This window comes from Molothrus aeneus, chromosome 5, assembly GCF_037042795.1.
Source record: "Molothrus aeneus isolate 106 chromosome 5, BPBGC_Maene_1.0, whole genome shotgun sequence".
NCBI lineage: Eukaryota > Metazoa > Chordata > Aves > Passeriformes > Icteridae > Molothrus > Molothrus aeneus.
This window is the reverse complement of record NC_089650.1, coordinates 2,666,044-2,690,349: the sequence shown is the minus strand read 5'-3', so window position 1 is coordinate 2,690,349 and position 24,306 is coordinate 2,666,044. Positions and strand designations below refer to the sequence as shown.

Below are 24,306 nucleotides of genomic sequence, written 5' to 3'. Positions count from 1 at the left end.
CCAAGAAAAGCAAAAAGTGCATCTGAACAAGAGAAATTCTGCTCAAGTGAAAGGGCTTCATTTCAGTCAAGGAAGGAAATGCTGTTGCTACGAAATTTTTAATATCTGAGTTTTTAATCACTGGGTTTTTAATACCACATATACTGAGCAAACCACTGTCAACACAGAGTGAAGTGGACATTTGGTGTGCAATTGTCTCTTTAGAGATGTACACTGCATTTCACTGGAAATTAATATTTTACAAGTTATGGCATCACTGCTTCCAAAGCACTTGGTGATTGAATAGGTTCTGTGCTGGGACTGAGCAGGAACTTTTGGGAGCTTTATCCCCTCACTTGGTGACACTGTGCATATGGATGACCCACTATCCACACTGCAGAGTTTCTCGGAGGTTCTTTCTGTGTTTTTGATATCTTCTTATCTAGATAGATATCTCTCTATGCATTTATGAATTTAATAATGTAATCCACTACTGTGAGGCAGCAGAACCTTCACAGCTTTACAGCATTCACAAACTGCTGTGACCTTTCACCTTCCTGAGCTTCTGTTCTAAAATAAGTTTATTTTCCAAACCAGATAATCAGATAAAAAATTAAATTTAGCAGTGATAGTTTTAAGCGGGGGGAGACGAGCTGCATATTTATATGGAAATTAACAGAACCAGGGTGGTGTCTGTCTGTCTTACAGCTGGTGGTAGATCCTTGGGAACTGAAGTTTCTCTGCTCATTGTGTTGCCAGAGCAAACTCTCCATTGATTGCTTTGTTCAAACTAAGCACTGGGTGCTTTCTGTTACAAAGAAAAGACACCAAAACCAGCACAAATTTGATTTTTACTATAATTTTTTCTGTTAAGGTGCTCAAGTTTGAGTGGAGTCTTGAAAGCCCTCTGGTGAAACTCCTGCTGAATCGTTCTCTTCAGAGCATCCAAGTAGCCCATCAGCTTTACTGGTAAGACCAATACAGTAATTTTTGCCATTACAGTCATTTTCTGTCATAATGAAATTTATCCATGATTCCATTGGTGATAAACCCTCTTTTGGTTTAAAATCAACAGAAAAGCTAAGTTTTGCTCTTCCCTTTCAGCACTGGATATGGGAAACTTGTATAAAAATTGGCAAGCATTGGTTCACTTTCAAAGGAGGCTAGCTGCTTTTGTGATTCCCCTGACCTCTCCTGAAGTTGTCAGAGTTGTCATGTGTGTCAAAATGTATGTCTTACCCATTTTTATAACAGTCTGACTTGTGATGGTAGAGTTTCCGACAGTTTCTTTTCATGATTATGGAGATGTACCAGGCCTAGCAGAAATTGCCATTCACCACCTACCTCGAACATAAGGGGTCCTCTTATTGTATTATTGAATTATTCTGTTTGCTTTGCTGTTACCTCAAGGCTTTCTGAGAAAGAATGTGGCTTTTTGATGGTTCAACATCTGCCCTGTGATCTGAAAATCAAACTCTTGTGTGTTTTCTTTTTTCCCCCCAACCCCTCCATCTTTAGTAATGATGGATGAACTGAGCTTTCTTTTACAGTTCAACTGGTTCAGATCCCTTAAACCAAAGCTTTCCTCCCTGCAAAGGAAAGAAAACAATTTGAGATGTATTAATTTGGTTGATGAAGTGTGGGGTTGGGAAGAGCATAAATAATACTTTCATACCTGCATTGTCTCTGGAAGTGTTAGTGGGGATAAAACAGAATTATTAATGTGTTTGTTTTACTGAAATGGGTAGGATTATGTGCTTAATGAGCATATCTTTCAAATAAAGAGGAACCACATTTAGCCAGCCATTTTTCAACAGTGCCTGAAATATCCCTGAAACAATTTCTACTAATATCAAACTTAGTCATACTGTATATAAAATATCTAGTCTGGAGTTTTAAACATGCCCTCAGAGCTGGTAGTTTTCTTGTAAAATTAGGAATTATATCCAGGGTTCAGTGGACAGGGGAACATCATTAGTTTGCCTGTGTTTTCTTTAACTCCTCTCTTCTTCTCAGAAGAGAAATTACTGCAGTCTTCTTCCTCTTTACTTCCCAGTGCAAATCCCTATTTTTCCCCGAATTTAGCCCAAACTGTCTAATATCATAACCTTGGGTAATACAGAGCAGTTATTCCGTCATGAATATAAATGTTTATCTGGCACAGTGCAATGTAAAGTGGTGAAATAAATTTATTTTATACACAGCTTTATAGGGTAACTACATCTACATCAGGCAGGTTATTTCTCACTGTATTCTCTGCCTTTCAGCTGGTAGTAGTTCTGTTCATGCTGGGGTACCTCTTTTATTTTGGTGTTTAGTTCATATGTTTCAAGCTAAACTGAGAACATAAATGTGGCAGGCATCTCTTAAAAACTGGGGCTTGTATTCACCATCTACACTTAAGCAGTTTTTTGGTTACTCTGCTCCACCCTGTTCTTCAGTTGTAAACTGTTTTCTACCTAATATTACCGAATTCATGTAATTACTTATATTCCTGCTCCTGTATTTTAAAAGAGTTTCCCAAGCCATAAATTCTACTTACAAAGTTTACCAGTAATTTTGTGGCTTTTATTAATAAAGTCTTAAATAATTAATAAAGTATTTTCTTCACAAATTGAATTTCAGTCATTATAAAGGTAAGGGAAAGCAGAGGTTTTCTTCCACTTATTTCTAAAGAGACTTTTAGAAGTTCAATGATTTAATAATGTGCGGAGCACATGTGTGCATGTACACTCAGATAACTTCTTTTAAGAGATGTGATTAGGTTACATTTTATTCTCAAGTGTCACGTTCTGTTTCATTACCAAATTAGCTGTCAAGAAGCAAAGACTGCTAAAAAAAACTTTAGTAACAAGTTTTTTGTTTATTTTTAATTGTAATGAGTGGCATTACAATACAAATACTGTTAAATAATACAATAATGTGCACACTGTACCTGCCCAAAATAAAACTTGGAAAAGAAGGCTAATGCAATATAGAAAACTGCTGAAGTTGTTTCAGAGCCACTGGGGAAAATTCAACTGATGTGAACTTCCATAACTTTCCAGTAATTTCTAAATTTACAATAGTAAATAGTAATTTACTATTGTAAATTTAGAAATTACTAGAAAAGGTGGTGACTGTTGACACTATAACTTATTTTAGTGACAAATACTGTTTATAATAAGATATCAGTTATTTAAAATTGACTCAATTTCCATGCAGGTCAGAGATAAGCAGCTACCCACCAACAGTGTACCATCTCATCAGCTACCAACCAAGAGTGTACCATCTCATCACTTTTTTAATAATAATGTTGGATAGTAAATTGTTAATTTCTTTTCATCAAGCAGTGATAAGTTTGTCTGAAGATTTTATTTAAAAATTATGGGGCACTAACTGGCAAAGGTGCACAGAGCAGAGAGAATTTTCATTCTTGGGACATACCTTCAGCTGTTGTCAGTCATGATAGTTTCAGTCTGTTCTTTGCTTCTATCTGTTGCAGATTTGTTCATTAATTCTGCCTTTCAGAATGAGAAGGATCTTACACGCTGTTTGAATGTTTTGGTTTTCTCTTATCATTTGTGTCTTTTCTATTCTCTAAATTCTTGAGGAATCTGCGCCATTGCATCCATCAGTGTTTACCTTCTCATTGAATGCCCTCTCAAGGAGACAAAATTTGCCCATGCATACTGTGCCTGAATAGGAGTAGTGTACCACTTAAATCCCATTTTAGTCTTATTTCAGGACTTCCCAATGTCTATGAGACATGGAGAATTATCCCAATACCTTTCAGACTTTCTCTCTGATGCCAGTCCCACCAGAGCTCCTGGCAGGCATGAAGGCTGGAGCAAGTTTCCCCATTCCCTGGAGCTAAGGTGTCAAGTTATTTTTTTACTGGTTCTAGCAAAGCACAAAAAGTTGCTTGAGGGGAAAGAAATCTGCTGAGCCCTTTTGGGCCCTTCTGATCACTGAAGGCCAGTGCTTTTCTCTTTACTACCTGATGTTTCACCCACAGGTGGGTTTTTGTCAGCTTTTGTGCTGGAGCTTTAATCCACCTGGCTTCCTGCCAGCTGGTTTCCCTCTTGCTTGAGTGTTTTTGGCTTTTAGCTGCTGTCACAGGTGGCAGCTGCAGCATGGAGCCAGAACAGCTGGCTGGGGCAGCAGGTGGCCAGGAGAATGTTTCACAGATGGTTGCCTTCCACAGGAAGATTGAATAACAGGGGGAAATGTCCTCCAGGATCTGTGGCAGCTGCTTGAAGGTGGTGCTGGGGAGCAGCACCATCGTCATGCAAGAGTGGGAGTGTTTGTAAATTCCAATAATCTGGTTTGCTTAGCTCAAGGAAAGGTAAAAGTCAGGTGAAAACCTTGCTGAAGACAGAATGTTCTTTTGTAGCTTGCCCTCTAAGTCACTTTGGAGAACTTTCCCAGTTTTTGGCATTTCTGAACTGCAGGTTGACTGACAAGAGAAAAGGGAGTAGTCTTCTGACTTTTCCAAGTCCACATCTTGTAGAAAAGTAAGAATGTGAGATTAAAAAGGAACTTGGTGGAATTCAACACACTGGAAACAATGTGAATCAGACTATTGATTTCATGGCCAGAACATTTTTTTTTCTATATATACAGAAAAAGAGCTATAAGAAGCAAAAAGAACAGCAATGTATAAAAGTTTAAAAAGACCCCAGTTACATTTTCTGCTTTTGGGAGGTTTTTACCTCAATACCTTCTTCTCCAAAATCATTACCACTGTTTCATTCAGAACTCCAGCATTGGAACAATTGCCTCATATTTTCTGAAAGGAAATATATTTTTAACCGTCAGAACTGGTCTATGTTAACCATAATTTACTTAAAGTGTTCAAAAGAAGGAATAAATCAAGCAGATAGTCATTTTTCCAACACTCTTAATTATCTGAACATTAAACAGATGACCGTCCTCCAGATCTTTTTCTTCCTGCATTATCGTATCCTTCTCTGACAGTCAGAAGTTATCGAGTCTGCTAATTATGAAATGAACTTCCCAAATAGCTGTGCAGAGCAGGCTGAAAACCCCAGCCCATTAAAATGACATGAATGTAAACACAAAAGACGTCTGTTCTTATTTTTGTATTAATTTGGTCCTTTTTACTGAGCAGAATTAAAAAAACATTTAATCATATGTGTAGCTTTGAACCTGCGTAGGAATAGCCAGCCCAAGGATATTTTTGATTCCCCTTAGTGGTGATTGTGAATTTCATTGGAATTCGGAGAACTTGATGTGATCATTATGATTTGGACTGCAGAGAACCTCAGCCATAGATCACACCTTGGGATTCTAGTTCTGAAATCATGATTCTTGTTTATGTAACACCAATCATTTGGAGACCTTTCTTTGTTCTTTAGTTACTTAAAGGTCTGGTAAATAACACCATTAGAGTATTATTTGTGTGAGATAATGATTCAGCCAACTTCTGCGCTGAGTGCCTCATTATTAGCTGTGTGGGCCTTGGGTTATTGCCTTGTACAACACACAGATAATTATTTTGTTTCCTAATTTACAGACTTTCCATTTTCTCAGACTCCAGTTTTAGAAAAAGATGATGTCAAATGGAATAAAGAGATTGTTGTGAAGAAGTAACAACTGTTGGGTTTGACCTTTAGTAGTTACTGACTTAGTGAGAAAATGGTAGATATAAATCAACAAAACCATATCTTACATTTAATTAAAATACATTTCAGATCTTAAGGAAAAAAAATTAGTATTTAGTAAAAAGTATTTAGTATTTTAGGGTCACTTTTTGCTGTCTCTAAAGACAGAGGAGTAGACTGGCTTTGACCTCAGCTGGAATTGATAAAAGGAGGTGCCAGCTGGAGGACTAGAGGACTGTGGGGCAAGACCCCATTTTAAACTTTCAAAATTGTAACAAAAAGGAAAATGAAGATAAATTCCAAAGAATTAAAAAAAATCAAATTGGAAACATGACTAGGAAAGGTTAACAAAGAATCTAAGTATGGCATTTTAACATTTAAAGTATAAAGAGGGAGTTAGTTTTTCCACACTGTTGAAAATTCCAGATTTTTAAAAAAAGAAATCTGTTTAAAAATTAATAAAGCACAAAGTTAAGCCTTTTTGTAATTTAGCGAATATGAGAAAATCTGGTGAATCACTGACAAAGGACATAAATAACATAGTTGTGTATGTATCTGTTTTTAATTATTTTAATGATCCTTAGTAGAGTGAATGTGTTCCTGAATGTCCAGAAATTGAGGAATGCTGAGTCTTCTTCCAAATAAAAGGGAAGAGGTGAGGCACCCTGGTGATCATACATCAGTGTGAGCGTGGAGTGAAGCATCATTAATTTTATTGGTGCAGGCAAATATTCAGCAGCACTAAATAAGTTACTGAACACAGAGATAATTCTGTGTGTGTCCCACCTTTGGAAAAAGGGAAATTTCATGCCAAAAATCATATTCAAGGAGGATTAACGTTGTCAAGTGAAGCATAGAAAGTCTGTAAATACCAGTTATTAGTGCATGTTACTGTAATGAAAAAACACACCACTGTGTATGTGAACAAGTGAACCTATTTAGAATTGCAGAGATAAACTGGAAAAGGTGACAGAGTTCTGAAAAGCTTTAATTCTTTTAGCTGCTTCATGATTTATAAGGTAGCACTAAGGAAGAAGTTTTTCAGTACATTTTTTTTGCACACACGGCTTGTCTGATTTATTTTGCATTTGGCTCCTTTTGCAGTTAAAAATTCTGGAGCTGACAAATCTGGTTTTTCAGCTATGCCAGAAAACTCCCCACGAGCTTCAAGTCCTATCTGTGCTAACCCCTTCAGTAATGGAGCTGAACATGAAGGATGGGTTTGCCCCTTGGATGTGCCCTGTAGGAAGGGTTGCACAGAGCCTTGTGGTGCTCTCATGTCTCATGATGGGCTGCAGTTACTCCCCTGGGCGGGCAGAGAGGGACTCAGAGCAGGGTGCTGTGCAGGTGTCACACACAGCTTTCATCTCTGCCTTTCTTCCTTATTTTCCCATTAAAAATATTTTATTGTTGCTTCTTTGAAAAGCAAAACAGGGAGACAAAATCTTTGCTGATAGATGCCTCATGTAGTCGTTGTTGTCCCAGAGGGACATTTGGGGATGTAAACCAGAGTAGTAATAAGTCAGGAAAAATTTTGAGAAAGCATTCATCTAGCTCTGTCACTTCACATGGGTAATTTTCAGTCATGAACTTGAAGGTTGTGGAATTATTTTGATTTTGGTTTTTTTTGTGTACTGTGAAAAGCTGCTAGAAAAAGATGCCTGAATCTAATCGTAGAAGTAGTTTCTTTATATGAAAATTTTCGTTAGGCTAGGCCAATACTGAATGGCCAACCTCAATGATCTGAGGTGTCCAAATCATAAATAACAGTAACTGCAATTTAAGGATGCTGCAAATTTCCCAAATTCTGATGATTTTGAAGAGACAAAGCCTCAGTTAGAAAGTGAACAGTATGGGGAGAATCTCCTGTAACTCTCAGCTGAGCAGCTGGTGCTGTGTGTCACTGGTGAAATGCTGCCTCTGCAGCCCAGGTGTTCCTGATTCTCAGTGCACAGTTGAAATACTGGGAGAAGATGCCCCACTACAAATTTTTCAGATGTTGTATCTAAAAAAAAATTTAATTTAGTTGCATTTCATGATTTCACTTTCAGGCTTTATGTTTTGGGAATATTTGGAAAAAAACAATTACATTTCTTTCTTCAATTTGAAACTTTTGTTTTGCTAGAAATGGCAATTACTGTACTCAAAATGAGTCTGCAGATGTTTCAAAATTGCATCACATTATGTAAAGCATTTCATAAGTCTTGGTCTGTTTATAGATCTTTGATTCTTTCCAGCTTAGCAAGTTTCATGTTTTAACTGTAGCTGTTTGAACCAGTTTTTGACAAAATTTGTCTTGAGATACTTTAGAGCATTGTTTTCAATCCATTTTTCTTAGAACACAAAGTTTTTGCCTCATGACTTGAATAAATGCAGTTCAGGCCCAGATTTCCTTGGACTGATATGGTTGGACTACTCATTTATAGTTTGGCTGTTGGACACAGTCTGGAGTTTTGTAAATCATTCCTATTTCTGAACACTGGCAGTGACAACTTCAAGGAAAAATATGAATAAAGAACGAGGCTTCAAGTGGTTACAGGACATCCAATGTAATGAGTTATTGGTAGGCTTAATGTTGCTGTCAGTTATGTTTTCTGTGGTTAATATTTCTAGGTTTAGTCATCACTCTCCACCAGCATGAAAACTGGGCCTTGGACCTTTGCCTAAATAACTAAAACATTAGAAGAAATAGAATCATGAATTAGACATTGTAGAATATGTTGCATCAGGGCATGATTTAGCAGAAAATTACTTTGTAATTTTTCCTCAGTTTTGGATAATTTTTCTTAGAAAAGAATTCCCTAATGTGAACCCAAATATAATTATTAACGCATTTTAAAAGAAATAAATAAATAAACTAGAATAAAAGGTAATATTTTAGGGAAGGAGACAGGAAGGATTGATAAAAGGTCTTGTCAGGATAACAGTGCAGGATTACTATAATTCAGTCTTTTTAGGTGTTTGCAGATGATGAATATTTCAGGATTAAACTCATAAAGCCCTTGCTGTTAGAAAATATTTCCCTGAATGTTAATTGCTTTCAGAATGCTCACCCATACTCAATGGTATATTAGTCTGTCATCAGAATGATGTCATTTGGATGGTAACCAAATCAAAAACCATTTGAGAGAGGACAGAAAGAGCTGTCAGATGGGTTGGTTTTGGCTCTTTTGCTTGAACAACACTGTTGTGATGTTGTAATAACCTCCTTTTAAACAAAGAATTATTCAAGGGACCATTGTCTCACATTGTCTTCTTCAGGGTTTTTTTGGCAGAGAGCCCAGCTGGTTGGAACTGATGATATTGGACCCTTGAATTAAACAATATAAAGTGACCAGTGAATCTGCAAGAATTAGGATTTCATCTGAATCTAAAACCTGTAAAATTCTTTCCAGTGAGTCATACAAGCCATTGGCACCTCTGTCAAAAGACAGCTGAATTATCCTTTAGCTTTCTCTGTGGTGTCTGTCAAATACACAGAATACTGTTTGGTAAAGTTCAGCACATTATTTTTTGTTTCAGAAAAAAAATCAGGCTACAAGAACTGAATTTTTTGCTCCAAAAGGCCTTTATTCCTGTGTAAAGGCATTCAGAGATAAGTTATCACAATATTGCATCAATAGTGGGTGGCTGACAAAGTAATGCAAAGCAGCAAGGAATTTTTCCCTGTTTTTTTTTTAATGTTCATCAAAACACCAAAGCTTTTCAGAGAAACATGGAGCTTAGATGGAAACATTCAGGTGGCATGTCAAAAAGTCCTAATTCTTCTGCTTGTCACTGCAGATGGCAAAGCAGAGACTTGTGGCTGAGGTAAGCCAGTGAGTGCCACATTGAGCTGTTTTTTGAACAATTTACCTTCCCCTCTCTATTGCTATAAACCATCCCGTCCATTCTAAGGCAAGTCACCAGCATGTTTCCAACTCAATTTAGAGGAGGGGCAATGCACGTTTTCAGACAATCCCTAATGCAAAGTTTGTTATCTCAGGTACATCTCTGTCTCTGATCAGGGTCTAAAAAGAAAAAGGTTTTTTTTCTGCATGTTCTCTAGCTTATATACTCTTAACAAAGGGTGATCTTTAGTCATTAGCTACATCACAATAACTTATTATATTAATTGGTGCAAAGCAATTAGCCTCAATATAATTGGCAAAAGTTTTACAGAAATTTAATAAGGCACGTATACACATTTACTTATGCACATAGCCTAGCTTACAAAAATTTTCATTTATCTTTTCTCATCTGTTTCCATGCTGATGGCCTTGTCTTCTTCCTTACTATGGATACACTCAAAAATCATCAATTGTTATTTCTTCTATCAGCTCAGCTTTGCTTGCAGGCCAGTTGTCAATCCCCCTCCATACTTCCCTCTTTTTGTATTTGAGCAACAGACACAGCTGACAAGGATTTTTGCAGGGCCTGGTGCAAAAACCCAAGCAGACAAGGGAGACACAGGGCAATAATTACAATTACCAACAGAATTAACAATCCAGGCTTCAACAAGGCCTTAAACCACCCAGTGATGCCCCAGCTCTTGAAAAAACTATTCAGCCATCCCTATCCATCATCCACCTGTAATTTCAAGTTTCTCTTTCCCTCTCTTAGTGTTCATTTTGGTTGCCTTATTTCTTAGCTTGAAAACACACCAATATTTTAGGCACAGTAATTTTTGAAATACCATTTCAAAAATGGTATCTCACCTCTGCAGTGTGTTGCCTGGCTGCTGTTCACTGCTGGCTGTTACTTGAGGGAAAACCTTCTGTTAAGGGAAAAAATTGTAAAAAGAAGTTTAAAAAAAAGTGTTATGAAGTGGAACATGTGGGTTTTAAGTGGTATAAACTGCTGGCAGCATATATATGGGAAATTATTTGTTTGTAAATTTGATCAAAGCCTCAGTGCTGGAGTAGTTATTGTTTTTCATTTGTTCATCTTTCAAGAGCTAGTACAAATTACCTCCACTGAAAATTTTAAATGCTGAATACAAATTTGTTCATATTCATTCCTTTTTTTCCTACTCAGGATTTTTTCTGTTTCAGGTTTGTTTTGGTTTTTTATTATGGAATTCATGTTTTAGGAGAAGCTGTTGGTAGTTTTTTTGGTGTTTGATAAAAAGAACTAATTGAGTGATGATTTTGGGAGTTGATGGTTTGTTGAACTTTTAGAAAGTTGTACAAATATATATTTTTTTGTGAAAAACACATGTTAAAGACAAAAAATCCTTTTTTTAGCTGGTAAAGAGGTAACAAGGGCTGGGTCTTGGTGGGTAGTAGAAAAATAACATTCTGGCTCAGTGCTTGCTGGATCAAAAGTGGTTGCAAGCTGTGCAAGCACAGCACAGTGGAGCAGCTCTAGAGTGGTGAGAGTTCTGTTGATGTGGAAAAAATACCTTTATCTTTTGGCAGTATTAGAGGTAGTATAGGTATTACAATAATATAACATAGTAATAAAAGTTAGTGTTTACTTGAATAGAGAAACACTGGCACATACACAGGTGGATGGTCCTTTCAATCCAGCACCCTCCCTCTTACACAAAATGAGATTTCCTTCCTTATCTAATAAGTGGATTGTAGAGTTCAAATCCTTGGACATAAAGGATGACTCTCAAATACTTCAATGTAAACAGCAAAGCCACCTTCAACATATCTCTAGATAAAATCCTGTTTTATGCTTCTTACACTTGATTTTTCTAGCTTGTGTAACAAGGCTTATATCCAAGTAGATTAAAAAAATGTATTTTTTCCCCTTACATAAGTGCTCAGTTTTCATGTTCAGCCTCCCCCAGCAATTGTTCACAGTCTGTCATCCAGTGAAATTAAAATTACTGTTCCCACAAGGCCTCCTTCCACTTCACTCCCAAGATTCATCTAGATTCCCTTGGAAGTGGGTAGAGGATGTAATGTGCAAAGTAGCATGATTCTGGCAGTGGGAAGGCTTGAAGCTGGGAATTCCCTCCACCTGCTCTGAAAACATCTCTGCCTATTCTGCTTCAAGATCCCAAATCTTCTCCCAGGAACAGAATCCTGAGCAGTGTTCACTGGCTTGGGAAAGGAGGGAATTGTGACAATGTTCCCCGTGTTTGCAGCAAAGGGTGGCACTAACTGAAGCAACACAAAATATGCTTTATAAATAAAATAAAAAATAAGCAGGCAAAGGAACAAAGAGGGAATAAAGGATAGCAAGAAAAATATTTTTATAGAAGGAGGGGTGCAGAAAAGCAAGAGGAAAGCAGACATAACTACTACTGTAAATTGCATAGATCTGCTGTGTTCTAATGATACTTTTTACCAGCAGTTAACTTTAGATTCAGGGAAGTTCCCAAGAGAACTGGAGATCTAGAATGAGTTCCATAATAAAGCTTTATTCCCAAGTATAACCTGTGCTACTCTGCCCTTCCTGCAGAGTGTAATTTTGATTCCTACATTGCTATATGTTCCCTTAAAGACCCTTGTGCCTGGAAATGTCATCTCTCTGTGCTTCTGTCTCAGTCTCTAAGTTACTGATTCTAGAAAAGAGACATCAAGTGTCCTTTTGGAAAAGCCCCTGGAGACTCCTGCTTGATTGCTTTGCATGAATCCTGAGGCTGACTGAGCTTTGTCTGACATAATTTCCCTGAGAACCTGAAGAGCTAGAAGCCAAAGAGTGAATATTCAGCTGTTTCTTCAGAGGATAGAGCCCTCACATTTTGTGCACTGCAAACTCATAAGAGAATTTTGTCCAGGCAGTGCCATGGGCAAACCCCCAGTCTCCTATTTTATACACAAGGGTGGTTCTGCCAGACATGGTCCAGTCAGTGTAAAGAGTAATGTGGATTCTTGGTTCCTACCCTAAAATTAATCTGTATCACAGGAATTTTGAAATATTTGCTGTTCCTGTGTCAGCTGGGCCCTGGGTTGATGTGCTTGCCAGAAATTGCCCTCCAGTTTCTGTGGTTGATGGGACAGAGCAGAGTGACACTTGAAACAGAAAAGTGACAGAACTTAGAAAAGCAGCTCCTGGCACATTTATTCATGTTCCTGGCCAAATGACAGGCCTGCCTGTCACTGGGTCATGACTTTTGAAGCTCTCCTTGTTCTGGAAACCCATCATAATCATCACACAGTCACGTTGCACCGCTGTTCCCTCTGCCATCCCAGGAGCTCTCTCACCCTGCTGCCGAGGGCAGGCCCTCTGAACAACCCATCCAATATCAGAGCTAGCTCTGATTAGAGCAGGGGCCAGACCAGGGGCTGTGCAGAGTATGGCAAAAGTTGATAAACCAAGCAGGTCTTATAATGTATTGTAATTAGGAAATAGTTTCTGATTGTGATGGCGTGAATTATAACATCTGTATTGTCTCACCCTTCACATGAGACTGAAATAGAATAAAAGACTTTAAAATGCCTCTCAGTTGCCCCATCTCTGGGTCAGAAAAGGGCTTAATCCAACACTTACCTTTGGGAGGATTGAGAATGTTGAGTGTTTTCCAAATAACCAGTTTTGTAGTAGGTGCTTCTCCTGGTGGAGGCTTTGACCAGTACCTGTCTGTAGGGCTCCACACAGGTGGTGTTCAGCTGAGACAGTGTCATGGTGAAACCCACAGGACAGGGGTTTTTACATTACAATAACAGCAATTGGCACAGAAATAGCGATGTGCTCTTTCTTCTGTAGCATCTGAAGAAACCAAGCCTGAAGGCAAGCTGAACAGACCCAAAATTATTTAAAAGAAAAAAAAAAGCTAGAGGGCCTGAGTTCAACACTGCTTAAATGGAGAGTATTTTGTTTTGTTCTTTCATTTCTTTCATTTGAGAGTTCTATAATTTGTTTCAATCAGTCATTTTACAAATATATAGAAAATATGAAGCAAAGTTGTTAAAATGAAAAACTTTAGGAGAAATTACCTGATTATTCCATTCTGCCCACATCACCAGCCACATGCTTGCATATAAAGTTTCTGCAGGAAGGCAGAAAACATAACATTCAATGGTGATATTGTTTGAAAGATAGCTTTATAAAAAGCCATAATTTACAAGTGACAGCAAATGCTCTTTAGAATAAGAAATCAGTAGTTTTCAATTAGTGTTAAATGAGAAATTATGTTATGTCAGCTGATATTAAATCGGTATAAATGTCTGGATTAGTACAAAATTATCTGATGTCTGGAAAAAAATTTAATTTACTGAATTGATATTAATCAGGCTCATTAACTGTAGTGTGGCAGCTGCCATCTTGGCTAATGAAGAAAGGACTGAACAGGGATTTCCACAGTCAAATTCATTGGCTTGGATTAACTGAAAGAACAATCCCTCACCATGAGTGTTGTAACACATTATACATTTTTAGCTGAAGGAAGACCTTGTTTTTACTTCAGCAAGGGAAGTGGGGCTCTGTCTAGGAAAAAAGGCTCTGTTATTTGCAATAATTATACTGTGAGCACTGGGCATGGAGAAGGTCACGCAGTAAACAAGATTTCAACATTTCTGTAGCATTTCCTTTATTGAGTATGGTATTAAAAGTCAGTATTTATTCTTCTAAACCTGCTCCACAATGTCATTCATTGGGTGTGATGATTTCTATCAGGAAAAGCACTTTAATTTAATTAAACATGTCACTTTTGAGTGGCTCACACAGCCCTCAGATCCCATTTGTGGATAGGGCAGTTTCTCAAAGTGACCACAGTGGCAAATATTCCTGACCTGTCAGTGCCTTGTTGTGTGTGTCAGTCAGAGGGACATTGCATGGTCATGGAAATGGAGCCTCATTCAAAGGATGCTCAATTTTAAATCTTTTTTGCATCAATTCAAAGCTGACACGTGCTGTCTTCAGCTGTTGCCAGGCTTTGTTATTAGGAGTTTTCAGACCAGCAATTTAAAGGTGATTTAAACAATAATTTGCCTGGCTCACCATGGCTGCCACCCCATGTGTATTGCTGGTAGGAAAAACATGGCATTTACCCGTATTAATTTTTGGCATGCACAGATTTTTGGTCTGTCAGCAGAGTACTCATTTTGATGAAGTGTGGCTGATTGAGGGGTATTCACAGAGCACAGATATAGCAGGAGAGGAGAGGAAAGATGGGAGCTCTGCATCTCAGTCCTGCTGCATCCTCACAAGGACAGCACTCAGGGTGAGAAGGATGCCAACATCAGAGCCAGGGAGCTTCAAAGTCCCAGGAGCATCCTGTGTCAGCTGGCTGATCTATATTTATTCTGCCAATGCTGTGACTGCCCCTGGAGAGCTTGCTCCACTCTTTACCTGACTCAGGACATATGGAAATATGACATCTGCTTGCTGCAATATGACTTCCACAAATGTGATTGTGAATCTTGGAATCCCACCCGGACTTTTTATCACAACAACCGAATCTTAATTCTGTTTTCTTATGAGAAAAAAAACTGCCTGGGGCTGTTATTTTCTCCCATATGATTGAAAGATGCTGGTGAGATGGGTTCCCACATGGGAAGGAGGTGGCAATGTTATTAAAAAGACCTATTTGCCATGGCATTTACCTCTGGCATAAGAGCAGCTTAGAAACAAACACAGCATTCTGTGGAGAGCCTATGAGAAATAAATCTCTCCTCTTTTGACAAAGAAAACAGAAGCGCAGAGAAATAAAATAATTTTGCCAAGGTTACCTATCAAGTAAAATTCAGGATGTATTTTCATTCTTATATCTGCCTTAAATTCTTCTGGCATTAAAATCTATGGATTTTAACCCCAAGGTTAAAATTCAGTTTGATCTGAAGAGGCTGATGTGAGATTTCCTTGGTAAAAGCTTAAGAAGCAACATCTTCTTGCTTTGGGGTTCATTAAAAGGGATTTTACTTTATTCTAAAGTTTATTCAGATCTGGTCCCACAGCTGAACATGTCTCAGCAGAGCTGAGATGGACTTTTAAACCTAGATGAAACTCAATGTCGACTCCCAGCAATGAAAGAGCAACAAGGTGTCAGAAGCAAGATTCATTTCAGCAAGCCTCTGCAAAGCAAGCCAACCCAATTTCATGTAAGTCTCTGCCTCATTTTCCTACTGTGCCTGCCCTCCTGCTCTTCTGTTTTCCATGGTAACTAGGCCAGCTGTCGACTAGGAAAATACCCTGGGGCCATCTAAAAAAGAAAGCTTTTCTCTTACTAATATCTTACAGCAAGCTTTCCTTGGTACATGAGCTTAACTTCAAATTCCCACTCCTCTATTTACAAAGCCAATATTTGAGAGCAATAAAGCAGTGAAATAAAAGGAAAATCAGAACCAGACCAGTATTTAAAAAGGAGAAATCTAAAGTTATTTCCATCTCTGCTCTCCTACCTTTGCAAGAGGTACTATTGCTATGTATAACATGGAGCAAAAAATTAATAGAGGCCAAGAAAAGAGGAAGAAAAATAAAACCAGAGAGAAAGAAATAAAACCAGTCTAGAAAAGGTATAAAGATAAAATATTCTTCTTTACCATGTAAATGCTTGCTCTTCTTTCACCATCTTTCATGGTCACCTCTCTTTTAATTAAATTAAAACCTGGTAGTTATCATCTTATTTGAAAAAGATTGCAGAGTAACTTTATGCATAAGAAGAGCTGTAATGTGAGATTTCTCCTTTAAAGGAGTCAGAACCATGAAAAGATGAAAAAGTGTGATTTGGACTCTAAAGGCTGTCCCACAGAAAACTCTGATTTTCTCTCTGCTATTCTCTGAAAACAAATGGGTTATTTTTGAAGACTAAGGGGCTGCATGTCCTCATGATGACACTTTGAGGGTTGTCTCCAGTCATTCTATGACAAAGTCACCCAGGTAGAGACACAGAGCTGGCACAGGACTGTGATCGCACAGTCTGATCCTGCATCCTTTGTTGCTGTGCAGCATTGAGCTGCCACACAGCAAATTGTCACAAAAAGGAGGCTCAACATCTTGCTCTGTCAGATATGAGAGGTCTTGTAATCACACTGAGCTACCAGTATTGCTGAAACACTTACAGCAGTACCTGCTGGAGCTTATGTTTCCTCCCTGTTCCTGTTAGACACTGATTTGAATAAAGTTCCCTTTGATAGATATTGGGAAAATAAGATAAGCTGGTCTGCTAGCTTACAGCAGTGATGAAAGCAAAGATCCAGAAGACAGACATGTCAGGAAATAATGTGGAATCAGTTCTTGTTGTATCTGTGCTACCTGTGCTTAAAACAGTGTGGATCTACAGACAGGTTCTTCCAGAGAGGTAAAAGGGCTGCTGCCTTAAAAGAAACATTAACTCTCCATGTGTTTGAAACATATCAAATCTCTGACATCCTTCTGCTGCTGTTGACATCTGAGCACCTTTTCTCTAAAAATCTGAGACTCCACTTGAAAGAGAACCGCTTTGAATATAGACATTGTTCAACAAAGCAAATTCTTGTAACTGAATGCAGAGCAAATAGGAAAATTAACAGCTCAGAAGAACGAGTCCTTTTAAATGTCATAATATGTGAAAAACAATGTCAGTGTCTTATCCTATTTCCCCAACCCCCGCTAAACCAAACTCTTCTTTTCCTGTGCCCAGAGTCACTAAAAAAAAGTAATCTGAAAACTCTAGGATTATAAGTAAAGATCTGGCTCAGAATATATGAATAAAATCTGGAACTCTCCTGTTATGAGCAGTCTTAATGACCTTGTAGAAAGACAATTTCAGTTTTCTCCCTGAAGCTATTTCTGTGTTAGTATATTAATGTCATGGTGTAACCCCAGATGGCAAGCAAGCCCCACACAGCCACTGTTCCCTGCAGTGGGATGGGGCAGAGAATTAGGAAAGTTATGAAATCCCTGGACTGAGATAAAGACATTTGAACGGGTAAAGGAAAAGCAGGAGCAGCGCGGAACGAGGAATTCATTCATCACATCCCATGGGCAGGCAGGTGTTCAATGACTCTTCCCAAGTCTCACATTGGTGACTTGGGAAGACAAACACCATCACCCCAAATTTCCCCCCTTCCTCCTTCTGCCCTATTGTATTTGTGGGGTTTCCCAGACAAAGGAAGGAATGACGAATCTGACTCCATGTTCTCAGAAGGCGAATTTATTATTTTATAATACTATATTATGTTAAAGAATTCTATACTGAACTATACTAAAGAATACAGAATGGATACTTACAGAAGGCTAAAAAGATAATGAAATCTCGTGACTCTTTTCAGAGTCCTGACACAGCTTGGCGCTGATTGGTCAAAAAGTCAAAATAACTCACATGAAACCAATGAAACAATCACCTGTGGGTAAACAATCTCCAAACACATTCCACATGAGCAAAACACAACAGAAGCAAATCAGATAATTATTGTTTTCCTTTTTCTCTGAGGCTTCTCAGCTTCCCAGGAGCAAAATCTTGGGCAAAGGGATTTTTCAGAAAATATGGCTGTGACACTTCCCCATCTTTGTTTGCTGAGCATGATCCATATGGTCTGGTACATCCCTTTGGTGACTTGGGGTCAGCTGTCCTGGCTTTCCAACTTTTTGTGCCCACTCAGTTGTGGGTTGGGGTGAGGAGCAGAAAAGGCCTTGGCTCTTCCAACACTGCTCAGCAATAACTAAAACTGAATTATCACCTGCTTCCAGCACAAATCCAAAACACAGCCTCATACCAGCTACTGGGAAGAAAATAAGATCTACCCCAGATAAAACCAGCACAACTAAAAAAAATAAACCAACAAACAAAGTAAAGTTACCAAAGTACTGTGGTGTAACTCATTTAATTCTGCATTTTTGTGTACATTTAGATTGCCCACACATGCAGAGCCATTCAGAATTAGTTCTGTGTCTTACATTGTGTTTTGTAGTGTCATGAGGGATTTTTTTTTTGTTCAGCTGTGAAGCTAATGGGAACCACAGATGCTATCCAAAGCCATTTTGATAGACATAAACTACCCAAACAATAGGCAGTTGAAGAAAAAACATTTTCAGTTTCTCCTCAGTGTATTGCTGTGATAACTGTGGCCTAAATTCAGAAACAGTACAAAGCTTTGCAAGTCCATTGGCTCTCATGGACTGCTTCATCTGAATTAATTTTGCATTTTATTTATGTAGTTTGAAAGAAGAGTAGCTTAGTCACCTCCTGTATTCAATTAATTGCTGGCATATTGGACAGCATCCCAATAAAGCCATTGAGTCTGCTTATTTTAGTGGTGATTATCCCATCTAATCCCATTCCCTGCTCACTCCCAGTGCAGCTCCCCACTGGGAAGAACACAACAATTTCTGTTATGCCTGGAATGAATGGTGCATTTCAGTTCCTCTGCATGAATTTACTCTGAACTCTCACAGTGACAGATTGTTGGACAATTTTCAGGCTTTGCTGATGCTGGTGTAAGATACTGCATGAAATTCTGACAACAATACGTCATTTGTTCTGAGGAGAAAATCTGCAGCTTTGGAAAAAGCACAGACAGGGACACACTCAGTCATGTGAAGAAGGCACTGGCAAAAATGGAGGCAAACTTTTCAAAATTCATGCCAGACTTGAATGCCAAGTTTCTCATTGAATGGAACATAATGCTGTCCAATTGATAATGTTCATGAAGATATTAAATGCAATACCTTAGTTAAACAAAATTCTTTTTTCTTCCTATTTCCAAATCCAGTTTTTGGAGAGGAGATTTAATCACTCTTTAAAGAGGCATATTAATATTTTTTATTAATACTCAAAACCAGTCAGACCAACAGTTGCAAGCCTGAGCTTAAGTTACCCTCAGTATTAAATGAGACTTTGGGATGAAGGCTTTTCATTTCTGTAGCTTTGGATTGATGTGTGGTGGCATCTTTGGTGGACCCTACTCAGGGACTCTGAAGTTATCTAAGGTCAGTACTGCTGTACACAAACTACCTCTAAATTTTGTTGTGCTGGTGTTCTGCTGGAGGTATTTTTTTTGTTTGTGGTAGTGCGTTAATACATTTCTGCTTTCAGATCCTACCCAATGAAGGAGAGCAAACTAAAAAAAGACACACTTGGCTAACAGTTTTTTTATTTTACTTTTTTTACCAGCTGGAGCAGAAAGAGACAGACACTGTTAGCACTGCTTTTTACTGGATGATTCTTGTAGCACTTACACTGATGTTATCATATCCATTCAACAAATTGGAGAAGACCTTTTGGGCGTGATTGCTTCTTACTTAACCCTTAGACCAAGCAGCTTCTCTCTCTGCTGGTGATACCTGTGCTTTTTGCATTATACTTTCAATTAATTCTTGATACAGTTCACTTTCAAGGTTCATTTCATTTCTGTTTCACTTTCAAGTTCTTTCTCCTCCAGACAACACTGGTTTTATCTGGGATTCATTTTCTTAATGCAAAGTGTGTGCACCTAGCTATATCACATACCAAACAAAACATTTTTCTGCCAGGCAACCTCAGCAGGGTTTGGCACCTTCCCTGCATAGCAGAGCATGGTCTTTGTTTTCACTGATCTGGTAATTTTTATGTGAGTCGGCAGGACATGCATTCCACAGTTCAGGCACTCAGTGGGAGTGGGAGGAGCTGCCTTGATTCAATGTACTGAATCAAGTGATTTGTCTGAATGCAGATTGTATTGTGGTGTTCATAAAGAACTTTAGGAAGTTAGAAAATAATGGCAATGTTGTGTTTCTCAAGCCTAACCCCCATACTTTATATATCTGCAACAATATTTTGTTGTCAAGCGGAGATCAACGTGATAGACTTCTGTTCTATGCTATAAAAAAAAAGAATCAGAAAAACAAAAGCAAATTAATCACGTGGAATGTTAAAACAAAATTTCACTTTAATCAGAGTTATTTTCTGTTAAGGGTAATGCTTTGAAAAATGTGTCTATAAAAGCAGCTCTGTTTTATGAGAAGCAGCATGTGGAACTGGCTGCAGGTTTTTCATATGAGAGGACTGAAGAGCCAAAAGTGGACAGGTGCTTCAAGCAGCTGAACAGCTGCTGTTTCTTCATCTTGGAGGCTTATTGGTGACAAAGATTCAGAGAAATAGAATTTCTCTGAAATAGTCATAGAAAATGTACCACACTTCACTCAGTCTACTCAAGAAACATAAACTTTCATTCTTTTCTTGTTCTAGACTAGAAATACAGATGAAAGATCAGCAGATGAAGCAGAGCTTTGCCTTTTGTGCCTCTCCCTTCCTGTTGGCTTTGTACTTGGTCAAAAAAAAGGAGACCAAAAGGAAGTTCAGTCTTTATCCTTCCAGTCAGGTTGATGTCCTTACTCTGTGTTTCTGTAAATCCATGGAAAATGCTGGGTACTCCAGTCTCTTGGGAGAATTGTAATTTCTCTTCCATCCTTCTTGCACAGTAACTTCTGCCTAATTGACTTTGCTCCCTATTTTCCCCTGCAGAAATTGTATTGTTCTTAACATGACAGGCATTTAGTGCTTCTCACCTGTTAGTTTGTTTTTATGTCTGTTATTTTGTCATCTGCAACGCCCCAGTAGTTCCACCCACAATGCTGCTGTTGTTTCTGTGTTTCTGTTTCCTTTTCTTTGATTTGTAGTACATAAATCACCCCTTTCTAGAGTTTGGGATTGGATGTCCAGTGCACTACTGGGGAGATAAAAGTTAAAAAAGCAGAGAGGTTTTGCAACTGAGTAATTAATTAATGGCAGAAGTTTGAGACTGGTTGTCCAGTGTACTACTGGGGAGATAAAAAAAAAGAGAGGGTTTACTTGCAGCTGAGTAATTAATTAATAGCTGCAGTTGCCCGCTCATGACCTGTCACAGGGTAGATGGAGTCCTTAATCTTCAGCTGTAGATTTTTGTCATCTCTGTCATCCATGTGTCTCTGGGGAACTTGCACTGAGAGTTAAGGAGCTGCAAAGCCTGAGTGAAGTCCTACAGCCAAGCCAGCCCTGTTCCTTGTTCTCCTGTTTAGGAATGCAAACAGTAAAATGTTTTCTTCAAGGAGCAGAAAATGAAAACAGTTAAAAGCTTCAGGCGTGTGCCACAGCTCCGTGGCACAATAAAGCACAAAGGACAGATTAGGAGTTTTGCAGGATGTCTAAGGATAATTAAGACAGATGGCAACTTCAAACACAGAAACTGTACAGTGGTAGAGGAGTGTTTTGTGTGCTAATCTTTGATATGAGGGGCTGCAAAGAATAATTTTAAAGCAATTATTGCCATAATGAGCAGCAGTCTTGTACCATTGTTTTCTTCTTCTGTGATCTGTCCTGCCTCCAACTTAGCAAAACAGAAAACAAACATGAAATGCACCTTCAGAACAAGGTCAGGTTTACCAAAGATGGACCAACAACAGAAGGTACCTCAGCACCCACCTTACACCCCTAAGACACCTTGTTTTCATGGTGTGTCTCTGAATTCAAAAAACCTTTTGCAGACTGTAGAGACTGTGTGCTGGCAGGCACCACTTTTGTGTAATAAATCCCAGAAATGCACTTGGAAACAAATTACCAGGGTCACTTTCTTGATATTGTGTCCAAATAACCCAGTCAAACTGCCCTGCTCCTTTGTAACAGGTAGGGGCTAAACCTGCAGTAAGATTCTGCAAATCCTGCCCTTTTCTTCTTGGGGTTTTTTTGGTACCAAGTGGTTTGACAGGCTACCTGTGAGCTCATCTGTCCTGTCAGTTATCGCTCCCCAGTTCACCCTGCTCCCCTTTCTGAGGAGACAAGGAACAGGTGTTCAAGCAGCAGAGTTGTCTGAGCCACCTCACTCCTTCATTTGTCTGCCAAATCCTACTCAGAGAGCAGACTGTGTCAGCTTCCCTGTCTTCCAGCACCACAGAGGGAGAATGAGGCCAGCTCACCTGTTTTTCCGCCAGGACCCTTCCTTCCATCCAATCTCCTTCTTTTTTTCCCCCCTTAATTACCCTTTTCTCTATATCTGCTAGGTTTAGCCTGGTTTTTCTTCTCTGACACAGCAGCCTGACTCAATTCCACCTTCCTTTCTTCCCTGTGGCAAAAATCTCCCAGCCTTCTTGCATCATTTCTAGGTGCAGGGAACTCACTCATAGCCCTGCAACTGTGAGTGCCAGGAAATGGGGCTGGAGCCAGCTTGCAGGAGCAGGTGTGTGCAGAGAGGAGGAGCAGCTGCTTGCAGAAGGCAGAGGCATCTTTCAAAGCACCCCTGTACCTGACTTACTCAGTTTCTAGATTTCAGGTCAATTTCCTTCTGTACTATTTCACAAAAGTGACCTGGGGATGGTGTCTGAGTTCACCAGAGAGAATGAGGGTGTTTGTCCCAGATCACAGGACCTGAAGAGTAAGGATCCTCTCTGTTGTTAGGAGCTAGATGCTTCATCTAGCCTGGCATAAAGCCAGGCTTTTTTACAGACTTATGTCTTGCAATCCTCTGAATATTATCAGGAAAAACCAACTTCACATGCTTCTTTACTGGCAGCCTTGGGTTTTAAACTATCCCAATTTTGTCTTCCTCTGTCTCAGCTAGGCATCCTGTTCTAACTTGAAAATTTCATTAGTGTCTTGAGCACTTCTCCATCTCACAACTCCAGAAGCTGCAGATTTTCCTATCTCTGCTGAGTTCTCACCTTGGCAGGGTGAAGATGTGTGTGCCAGCAAGCTGGGAGGACAGAACTACAATAATATATTTGTTCATTTGTTGGACAAACATTTCAGGAAAACCTACAATGAGTCATCACATCAAAACCTGTCCTGTGTGTGCTCTTTGGGACCACTTTTATAGAAATTTTATAGAATGAATGTAAAAGGTACAGCCAGTAAGTACAAATTATTTTGCAAAGAGCGGTCTGCAGGCTTTTAGGAGCACACCTGCCCATACATCCTCTGTCCTCATGTCCATCTTATGCATGAGCTCTCTGAATCTGGCCCATACTCCTTTCTCAGAAAGGAAAAGGAAATTGTTATATCATATGGGTGTGTATAAGCTTATTTTCTGTAGACACTCAGCCACAAGAATAATCAAAACATGGATCTTCCACGTTGATCTGTGTTATGCAGGGAGTAGCTCTGTTTAAAATAGTGAACTGTTTTAGTTTTGCTATTTTGCTTGCTCTATGTGAAATCCTAAGCCTTTCATTTTAGTGGAAATAAAAGCTGGTTTAATGTTCTCTGTATCTGAGAGGATTAAAGGACATCTCAAACATGAAGAGGTAGCCTTTATGGATTCCCTAAATATGTACTGCTGAAAATGGAGTAGGTGAATGAACGTGATTTAGATACTCAGGAGCTGATTCTAGTGCAAGCCTTAGTGCAGACAAGGCTCTGCACCAGCATTTCAAAACAGATATCACAGTGATAGTTTCGGTGCATTTGTATTTGCAGGACAGAAATGAAAAAGTTCAATCTGACTGTGTGCCAATAAAAATGCACTTTGTGGCTGCACTGAGACTGAGCTGGGCTTTGCTTTGGTAGACTAAAATTCCTGCCCATGTGACAATTTGGACTGTACCAGTGATGCTTTTATTTAAAAGATAATCACCAATCCTTTATTTAAAGGATAATCAACAATCCTTTATTTAAAATATAATCATCAAGTCTCTTCCTGACTTGCTGTTGAAGTGGACTGAGTATGTTTTTATTTTAAATAGTCTTGTTGCCTACAGCTGAGCTAAAAGGCAGAGTGTGATGCAGTGCCCTAAACACAGGTTATTTTAGACAGCACAGGGAATCTGAGATATCTGCATGGCAGTGGCACACATGAGATGTTGCCTCTAGGGGACCCATGCCCTTCCAAGGCAGCAGCTGGGGGAAGTGGATTTCCTAGGATATCTAAAATGGCATGAGCTATTGACATTTAAGGAGATGAATCCCATCCTGTGGAAT

At 38.9% G+C, this 24,306-nt stretch overlaps 1 protein-coding gene across 1 annotated transcript in view; it reads left to right on the top strand.

Annotated features, from left to right (window-relative positions):
* The window catches only part of PIK3C2G (phosphatidylinositol-4-phosphate 3-kinase catalytic subunit type 2 gamma), a 189,138-nt gene that overhangs the window by 82,040 nt on the left and 82,792 nt on the right, over window positions 1-24,306 (top strand). Inside the window, exon 17 of the mRNA XM_066550141.1 lies at window positions 854-948. Coding sequence (XP_066406238.1) covers window positions 854-948 — 95 coding nt within the window. The remainder of the gene's footprint in view (window positions 1-853; window positions 949-24,306) is intronic.